The 10,475-nt window shown below is 33.9% G+C and overlaps 1 protein-coding gene across 1 annotated transcript in view; it reads left to right on the top strand.

Annotated features, from left to right (window-relative positions):
- The first annotated feature begins 10,002 nt into the window (after window positions 1-10,002).
- LOC124364270 (UNC93-like protein MFSD11) overlaps window positions 10,003-10,475 on the top strand; it is a 65,549-nt gene continuing 65,076 nt past the window's right edge. The window contains exon 1 of the mRNA XM_046819616.1: window positions 10,003-10,222. Coding sequence (XP_046675572.1) covers window positions 10,097-10,222 — 126 coding nt within the window. The 5' untranslated portion in view covers window positions 10,003-10,096. The remainder of the gene's footprint in view (window positions 10,223-10,475) is intronic.

Genomic DNA, 10,475 nt, shown 5'->3' with positions numbered 1-10,475 from the left:
GTTTTTAAATAGGTAGTTTTTTACTTACAAAGGGTTTTTGATTTGTCCCAGTGTCTTCATAACGCACACACTACGATTTTAATACTTCATGTTGCTTTGCGCGTATAAACTGTTAGGTTTTTTAATTTAATGGCGTCAATTCTTACGGGCCATCTAACATTTTTTGCCTCATAGCATAACCTTTGGTCATTTCCTCATAAGCAAGAGGTCTTCGTTGAGTTGCTATTCAGCCCTTTCTGTTTCTACTAGATTCTTACACGAAATAAAAATGTAATCTTATCTAAACCAAATGTTCATGTGGATGTGTTTAATACCAATATGTTGATCTTTCTGAGATACTTTAATGGCAAATTTTTTGCGAACTTTAAATTCAGCTCCGTTTCACCTTCTGCTTAGTTCATCATCTGAAATATGACACTGTCACAGACTTGACTCCTGGAATCTGGAGTCAACGATGGCCTGAGATATCCAAAAGTCGGCAACGATGAGGGTCAGAACAAAACGAACTCTTTACACCCAGACTACAAGATCAAGTGTGACCTAGATAAAGAGTTCACTATCAGATTTCAGAGGGAAGTTAAGGGTATCAAAAACTAGGCTTTCTGAATTTGAATGAAATTGGCTCATCCGTTAACGCCGCTAATCTACTTATACATACACATTAGCTTTTTAATACTTTCGATATAATTTGTCAGTTACAATTGTTTTATTATAAAACTAAATAAATGTTAGCACGAAAACCAAACTAAAAATTTTAAACATTGGATGTGAATATTCAGATACCAAATATCTTGACCAATGAATAGCGTAATTAATTGGCCTGTTGGCCTTAATCTATCTCTTCAATCCCCTCCATATACAGTGATAATGAGAGAAAAATATTTTATGAAGCACACCCAGAATTAGGACAACGAAAAAGGAAAGGATTTCCAGGGCATTTCCCAATTTAATCTTCGGAAAATACATTCTAAATAGTTATACTTTAAATATCAAACTCTTTGAATTTTCTGCATCAAACATTCAGTTTTCGTTAGTTTTATAAACATTAAGATTCTTCCATATAAAATTACTGATAATCCAACACATTTTCCCAATCAAAAAAACATTGAAGAGTATACAAAATGACAAATGCCACTATTTTAACTACCTGTTAACTCTTGTAACCAAATAAAGGTGTTTTGGGCTGAATTTCCAAGCATAAAATGTTTTTCATATTCTCCTCGAATCTTAAACATTGTTTTATGTAACCTCTATGCTGAAATTAGCTGTACAATAAGACAGTAACGCCTGCAATTGTTAGTAAAGCAATAATTTTACACAGATATGAAGAAAACTGAATTGAAACCATTCAGGCGTTGTTGAAAGAGAACATAATACAATAATTTTTTTAATAAAAATAACTGACTTCGAAACACTAAAATAAAATCAAGGGACTAAAATGTAAAAAAACACTTTTTACGAAAGAAATTATATACGGCACAACTTTGAAAGGCGGTCCCAAATTTTATGAAACACTTGTATTATAAAGTTAATTCCAAAGTTACAGTAATGAAAAATTTTTGCCTCATTGTAGTCTTTCCTAATATTATGTTAAATAAACAACACAAAAATACATTAAGTTTAGTACTTTACAACACAGCAATAACGGATTCGATATATGAACATCGATATGTACAGTGCATTCTGAAGTCGATACAGTATATAAGACTAAGGGGGACAGTCGATACAGTACGAGGTCAATGGTAGTGATAAAAAGTGCAAGGGACACAGACAGGATTCGAACCTGCGGTATCTCTAACTCAAACTAAAAAAAATGCCGATCAAGTTGCTTCATTGTAATTGTTGCAATGCAATCGTTCCTTCATGCCATGTTTCAAAGTACTCCTACCAGAGCGTTTCCTGAAAACTTAATGTAGACTAGACTATTGCCACAACAACTCCAAGATAGCATATGATGATTTAACGAAATTTCAATCTCCGCACTTAATCTTGGGCCGTTCCTCCAAGATGATAATTTTTCTAATTCGTTGTCATATCACATCAAAAAATGGCAAACTCCTGTTCTTTTCAATTTCTATCATAAGACGTTCTATTAAATCAAACATACAATTGAAAAATATTTTCAAGCCAGCCAAAACATTAAAGCACTGGGGGGGGGGGGGGGTGGGGGGGGGGGGGGGTGGGGGGGGGGGGGGGTGGGGGGGGGGGGGGGTGGGGGGGGGGGGGGGTGGGGGGGGGGGGGGGTGGGGATAGTTATTGAGGAGTAAACTGCTGAATTCTAAGAAAATTCAAAGTTGTGTAAAGTTTTATTCGCCTCGGCTATTTTCGAAAATATTAGTAAAAATAATTTAATAATATTTTTTCAGTAACTGGCTTTTGTTATCATAAATAAATTTTAGCTGCAAAATTTGGTATAGGGGTAATTTAATTTATTAGTTTTAAGAGACTAGTAATGTTTTAAGTATTAAAATTCGACATTCACAGACAGACAGATAGCGAAAGACTATAATCATCAGAGACCCATGTTCAAAATGGTGAAATATGTTTGTCTCTCTTGACTTGAGACGATTAACTCCTGGGTATTCCTTTTTGTCAGAGAGTTACGGGACAACCTGTATATATGGGCTCTTTTACTATAAAACGCTATTTTATGTAAAGAAAAGTTAATTTATTATACAGGTTTTTAGATTTGATATGAATCGAAAAAATTTACATTGTTATAGTTTATTATTGATAATATACCCAGATAAAGAATATACATTCCGTTCAAACAATGTTTAGACCGCACAAAATTATACCACTGTTTACATAATTAATCAATTTACATCCAAAGTTATGATTTTTGACTCTAACTACAGGCGTAAAACTTTTTTAAAAATGTCTGTAGTGAGTTTTTATCAGTTGTTACCATACTGACTTCCTTGAGCATAAAATTGTTCAAAAGTTACAATAGGTGTATAGTATTAAACATAAATGATTTTATTAAAAATAACTAATTTATTCTAATCTATTGGTGTTTACATAACTCAGTTAAGAATACGAAACGGAAAACCATAAGTGATACTCCAAGTTACCTCTGAAAACCTCAGTACTTCCCTGGTAATATGAGATAGAAAATTAAAACATATAGTTTTTAAATATACAAAGTGCAATTATTACTCAAGACGTAATAAAATCAATATACTGATATAGGTCACCTAACATAATAAAATGAAATCAAAACACATATTAAAGGAATTGATTTTAAAGCAAGATGATTATATAAGGGACTTAAAATGAACCGCTTCCACAGTGTTGTCTAATTAATGTCAAGCTTGCAAGAAGTGTTAACCTCGTGTTACTTGATTACAGCGCTAGACTGGGTAGGCAGTAAATAAACCAAGCAAATACACTTTGCACTAGACTTGAGATTGTTTATGAGTCTCATAGCATCTTTCACAATTGATTAAAGCAAGATGTTACAGAAGAGACCTAAAATGAACCACTCCACAGTGTTGTATAATTAGTGTAAAGCTTGCAAGAAGTGTTAACCTCGTGTTACTTGATTACAGCGCTAGACTGGGTAGGCAGTAAGTAAACCAAGCAAATTACACTTTGCACTAGACTTGAGATTGTTTATGAGTCTCATAGCATCTTTCACAATTGATTAAAGCAAGATGTTACAGAAGGGACTAAAATGAACCACTCCACAGTGTTGTCTAATTAGTATCAAGCTTGCAAGAAGTGTTAACCTCGTGTTACTTGATTACAGCGCTAGACTGGGTAGGCCCCCCCAGTAAGTAAACCAAGCAATTACAATTTGCACTAGACTTGGAGCTTGTTTATGAGTCTCATAGCATCTTTCACAATTGATTAAAAGCAAGATGTTACAGAAGAGACATAAAATGAACCACTCCACAGTGTTGTCTCAATTAGTGTCAAGCTTGCAAGAAGTGTTAACCTCGTGTTACTTGATTACAGCGCTAGACTGGGTAGGCAGTAAGTAAACCAAGCAATTACACTTTACACTAGACTTGAGCTTGTTTATGAGTCTCATAGCATCTTTCACAATTGATTAAAGCAAGATGTTACAGAAGGGACCTAAAAATGAACCGCTCCACAGTGTTGTCTTAATTAGTGTCAAGCTTGCAAGAAGTGTTAACCTCGTGTTACTTGATTACAGCGCTAGACTGGGTAGGCAAGTAAGTAAACCAAGCAATTACACTTTACAACTACACTTGAGCTTGTTTATGAGTCTCATAGCATCTTTCACAATTGATTAAGCAAGATGTTACAGAAGGGAAACTAAATGAACCGCTCCACAGTGTTGTCTAATTAGTGTCAAGCTTGCAAGAAGTGTTAACCTCGTGTTACTTGATTACAGCGCTAGACTGGGTAGGCAGTAAAGTAAACCAAGCAATTACACTTTACACTACACTTGAGCTTGTTTATGAGTCTCATAGCATCTTTCACAATTGATTAAAGCAAGATGTTACAGAAAGGGAACTAAAATGAACGCTCCACAGTGTTGTCTAATTAGTCTGTCAAGCTTGCAAGAAGTGTTAACCTCGTGTTACTTGATTACAGCGCTAGACTGGGTAGGCAGTATGTAAACCAAGCAATTACACTTTAAACTACACTTGAGTCTTGTTTTTGAGTCTCATAGCATCTTTCACAATTGATTAAAGCAAGATGTTACAGAAGGGAACTAAAATGAACCGCTCCACAGTGTTGTCTAATTAGTGTCAAGCTTGCAAGAAGTGTTAACCTCGTGTTACTTGATTACAGCGCTAGACTGGGTAGGCAAGATGTAAACCAAGCAATTTACACTTTACACTACACTTGAGCTTGTTTATGAGTCTCATAGCATCTTTCACAATTGATTAAATTCAAGATGTTACAGAAGGGAACTAAAATGAACCGCTCCACAGTGTTGTCTAATTAGTGTCAAGCTTTAGCAAGAAGTGTTAACCTCGTGTTACTTGATTACAGCGCTAGACTGGGTAGGCAAGAATGTAAACCAAGCAATTCCACTTTAAACTACACTTGAGCTTGTTTATGAGTCTCATAGCATCTTTCACAATTGATTAAAGCAAGATGTTACAGAAGGGAACTAAAATGAACCGCTCCACAGTGTTGTCTAATTAGTGTCAAGCTTGCAAGAAGTGTTAACCTCGTGTTACTTGATTACAGCGCTAGACTGGGTAGGCAAGATGTAAACCAAGCAATTCCACTTTAAACTACACTTGAGCTTGTTTATGAGTCCTCATAGCATCTTTCACAATTGAATAAAACACTTTGGTCTTTACTCTTTCTAAATTAAAGGGGTATCTGTAGAAGTATTCTTTGTTCAAAATTTGTTGTTGGCGATGCGTGATTCGAAAGGATTGTAAAATTCAGGATATTTGCAATTGTTATATGATACAAAATGTATAACACAACGTTTTCGATGAATGAAATTTACCCTTTTCTTCCAGTGCAAACAATTCTAATGCTTTAACAAAACTTATATACTAAAAAGTAGGCTAATGGACTGCCATTCAAAGGTATAATTTAGTGGTACTTGACTGCTAGACGAATGGAATGAAGTCCACACTAGAAAAAAGAACCCAGGCAATTCACTGAACAGAGCCAAGAGCACAAACAACACGCCACATTCGTACTAGCTATTGTGAAACACTGACTGTTTCACCAATAAATCTGATTTAAAATTAGTTTAAAGTATTTCAAGAATTCTTTAGTATACTGTAAGAATACCTGGTAATGCAAACATTTAACAGACCGTTTCACAGTTTCTAAAATAATAATGACTCAATTTATGTAAAACATTTTGTTGTAATAGTTGCAAAAATATATTTTGGATTTTAGCGGAAGTGTTTGTTTTTAGATATTAACAACTAACTTCCTGAGGAAGTATTGACTCTAACAAGCAAATTGTTTTGTAGAAAACAACTACCTACATTAAGAATGTCCAAATTAAGTATTTAAATTTACACCGCGTCGAAACACCGTTAACACAAGTTAATTGAATACGTATGTGAAGTATTGTTGACCTTACTGTAGAGAGCAATCTTCAATTAACACAAAGGTTTTACACGCAAGGTTATGTGGGTGAATCGAAGGAATTGGAGCTATAACGTAGTGGCCATAATTCAACCATTTAACGGCCAATGTGAGAATAATGTGACATACTCTGTGGCGTAAATATTAGCTTCAATAATATATTTTAGAAAATGGCCTCAGTTACAATCGAATATATTATTTGGAGCTACGCAAAACAGGTGAGAATTGTACTCGTTGAAGACATCAGCTTTGTTACAATGCAGTGTTACAAGGAAGGTACAATGAAATGTAGAGGGAAATTTAGGGCTAAAAAGTTTGCAACTTAACCTATAAACATAAATATAGAAAATAAAATATAATCATTATTACCAGCTACTTGATCTGGTATGCAGGGCTACAATTACGTATAATAATAAATAATTTGTTACTCAATCCGTGTTTTGAAACAGTAATCGTGTTATAATTATAATTAATTAATGTTGTTTGTATGTAAAAGGAAGTATTATAGTGTTATGATAATACTGCAATCAAAAGCCTATTTGCGCTGCATGGTATAAGCACACACCTGGCTTTTCTTGAAGTCGATGATGTAATTCCTCTAAAAAGAACTCGATCAGCCACTCTAGTGTTGGTGTAGGTCCAAATGGGGGAGTGTCAAAATGGTTAAAGGCACGATAAGTAGGACAAACGATAATTTTTTGTCTCAGATCACAGGTTACTTAGCTTGACGAACTTACCTATTCAGGCAAGTAAATGAAATGTTAAATCAGCGTCAGCTAAAAATAAAAAAATCATGAAAATGGGAACTTCCAGTCTCTGTAATCTAGTTGTCTCACAATGATATAACCATTATTGATCGACGGTCGATTTTAACACGCTCACAACCACGTGTACCCGATCGGGTAGACGCGATCTTTCACAATTGCCGACGTCTACCCGATCGGGTACACACCGGGCTTTTGTAAAGTGCGATGGGGTACACGTTGTTATGCACTTTATTATTGCGTTTTTATATGTTTGCCTGGCTTGGTGTGGTTTTTTAAATTTGATCCTGCGCTTAAATAAATACCTCAGACTATAGATAAATACCTATTCTTAATTACTAAAGTAAATTAACTCTTTTATGTGCCTATTGAAGTACAAGAAGAAAAGTTGAAAACCCATAATTAATAATTGTTTTTGTGCAAAAAAATGCGAAGCCTACATAGCCTGCCTTTCTCGCTATACTTAGATGTTTGACGTGTGGTTTTTTTGCCATTTTTTATTGAACAATTCGACGGCAGATTTGAAAAAAGGTCTGGAACGTCGTGAACGTGTTAAGTGTAATCATGCTGGGGAAAATATGAACGGATACAAAATTATAGTTTAAATTATAACCCTTTTCAGTACTTTCCATTTCCACCTAAATTAAATACCATTGTGGCTGACGATCGACTTCTCTCTTGAAATAGATTAATCTGTAGATTTCAAGAGCAACCAGATTGTATGGTTAATAACTGAGTTGTAATTTAACGTTGTTACTATTAAACATTGCGTAATAAGAAATTAAAATTTGTTATTTTAGACATATTTTTTATCGTGTTTATTATTGATTTTTCTATTTATTGATTTATTTAAAATTTTTAGAGTTCATTTCATATATACTCTGAACATATTTCATTACTTGTACTTTTGTAATTTTCTTACTGACATATAGTTCATTGGGTAATTTAAATGTAATGTTTTGACGGTTTTTAAATCACTGTTGGAATTCCAAAGAAAGCTTATTTTACAGAAAATAAGGTACCTTCTTTTCTAACAATATATTTTTCATATTTTGCATATTCCCAACTTGCTATTAAAGTGTAGGCCTATTATCTTTCAATGCTAAAAGTGAAATGTAATTTATTGTTGTAATTTATATTACATTTTTCTCGAATATTTATAACAATAAAGATTTAGTGATTGAAGCTTAATTTATGTGTATTCAACCATTTTACCTTTCATTTTTATAATTGTAAATTTGATTATGTTTAAGAGGCAAATATAATTTTTTTTATAATTTTTGAAAAAATGCTAGTGTTCCGCAAAAATACATCTGCCACTGTATTTTTTACCACTTCTAGTCGAAGGGTTTAATTGTGTTACAATGTTGTTTTGAAACAAAATACATGCAATTAGAGTCAAACTATCCAACCAATGTTCAAGCTGTTAGAATTAATATTTTACTGCAAGTCTTAATGTTTCTTGTACCAAGAAGGCAGAAAGTGAGAATAGTACAGAACGTTTGTAACAACGTACAGAAGTAGTTACGAGAAAGCGGTTGTTCTGTGCAAGTGAACACGGCTTCACTTCAAACGAGTTACAGATAGAAGCAGCAGCATCATAATCGGACACAGCCCGAGTCTGGATCCAATCAGAGTGCTGAGCAATTTGCACACATCTGCATTTATTAAGGTCTGCCTACAGATCACAGCTTATTTAAATTTCATGCAATGAGCATTTTTCATAACTACTATTATTAAATTCAAATAAACATGTATTGTAATTTACTATCATTTTTTCATTTTTACCAAAAAATATATAATTTAACTAATTTTTGTACATAACAAAAATCCAAGCTTGTATAAACTACAGAATATATTTCTATATTCTTCGTTTAAAGTTAATTTGAACGATGGGAACATTTGTGAAAGACAACAGGACTATTTCACCGGATATTTACCAAAAGTTCGGTGAAAGAGAGAAACTAGCTTTTAGAGGCAAAGTTTCTAGATCTGTAATCTGATCTCTTTCTTCCAGGCTGGCATGAAAAGGATAACATAGACTCACCAAAATAGGTTAAAACCTAATAGAAATAATACCAATGCGTTGTTACACGAGGAAGGCAGAAACAAATCAAAGTTGCGTGTAGAGCTCCCACACAATACTATGTCCCAGTAATATGAACTTTCATTGAATTTTAATGCTGCTTATTATAACATGAACTAAAGACAACCAATTACGATGCTGACAAAAAACGACCAAATCATTAATAAATTGCCGAGTGGCCAAAAGTAAAATGCAAATTATCCGCCAATGCAATTAGTTTGTTTGCCAGAAACAAAGATGGCGGAGAATTTTTGTTGCTTGAATTCTCCTGATTAATTATCAAGATATTTACTGTACTCAGATTATATTAGACATTATTAATTTTAGCTATGGGGGGGGGGGTGGGGGGGGGGGGGGGTGGGGGGGGGGGGGGGTGGGGGGGGGGGGGGGTGGGGGGGGGGGGGGGTGGGGGGGGGGGGGGGTGGGGGGGAAGCTAAATAATTTTTGTTTTTTAATATTAATTTAAAATAAAATTTAAAAATTATATATAACAAATAATGATTACCTTTATATTGTATTGTAGCTGTTAAATTGGCATACCCAACAATATTGTATGGTAATTTATTTTCTTATATACTTCATTAAAAAAATTGAGTAACAATAGGAACCTTAGGTACACCTTCCAGAACTGTGTAAATGTGAATAGTGAAACATAATGTGTATTATACACAGGGAAACTGTTTGAGATATATTCTGGTACAGTTTATATTGTGACCTTCAATATATTGTCTTTGTAATATTTCTGAGGTTTGTATTAAAAAAAAACAACTACATAATTTAAAAAATAAATTCATAATCCACAAATGCATAGCTTTATAACTGTTATTTTATTCTTCACAACTTTTTATTCCAAAATATTAATTATGGTAATGGCATATTTACCTTGCAAATCATAGTTTTCCTTCCTCATGTAGTGGAATGGAAATATTGGTCTACCTCAAATCCAAATATGCACTGACACAATATTGATTAAAGCCAATTATTGCATTCCATTAATATTATTTATTTATAATGAGAGTATTACAGTAGATTAATTTAATCAGTATAACAGCAGTCATACAGATGAGATCGCACTTAAGATCAAACATAGAGTTAATAGATTTTGTAAACATCAACAGTCAGTCATTAATAAAAGTATTTTACCTACTAATCTACTACTATTTCCTGAATGTGATTGCATATAAGTTAGGTTTTACTACTAAAAATGTCCAAATCAAAGGTTGATGATGATATAGCTAAATCGGACTTCCGTGAAATGTTGAACATGGCTTGGATGGGCTTCATTTTTATGGTGATGTTCATAACGTACAACGCGATGGAAAACATTGAGGTGAGTCAGGTTTTTGTTACATTTCATGTATTAGTTCTATATCCAGGAGAGTTCACTTCTGGCTGTTTTTTTACCTTACAGTTGAACCTTCACTGGGTAAAACAACTGTTGTAACGCTTAAATCTGGGCAACCCCTAAGGAAGTCTAGGAGTAGCGTATCGCTAACTACATATGTCGAGATAACGGGCTGCATGGGTGAATCATTAGGACTAGTCTACTATTGGAAATGACAGTTGGAGTTGGTGGGGCTCCT

This window comes from Homalodisca vitripennis, chromosome 6 (assembly GCF_021130785.1).
Source record: "Homalodisca vitripennis isolate AUS2020 chromosome 6, UT_GWSS_2.1, whole genome shotgun sequence".
Taxonomy (NCBI): Eukaryota; Metazoa; Arthropoda; class Insecta; order Hemiptera; family Cicadellidae; genus Homalodisca; species Homalodisca vitripennis.
Note: the sequence above shows the minus strand (reverse complement) of the source record. Positions and strands in the feature narration are given on the sequence as shown.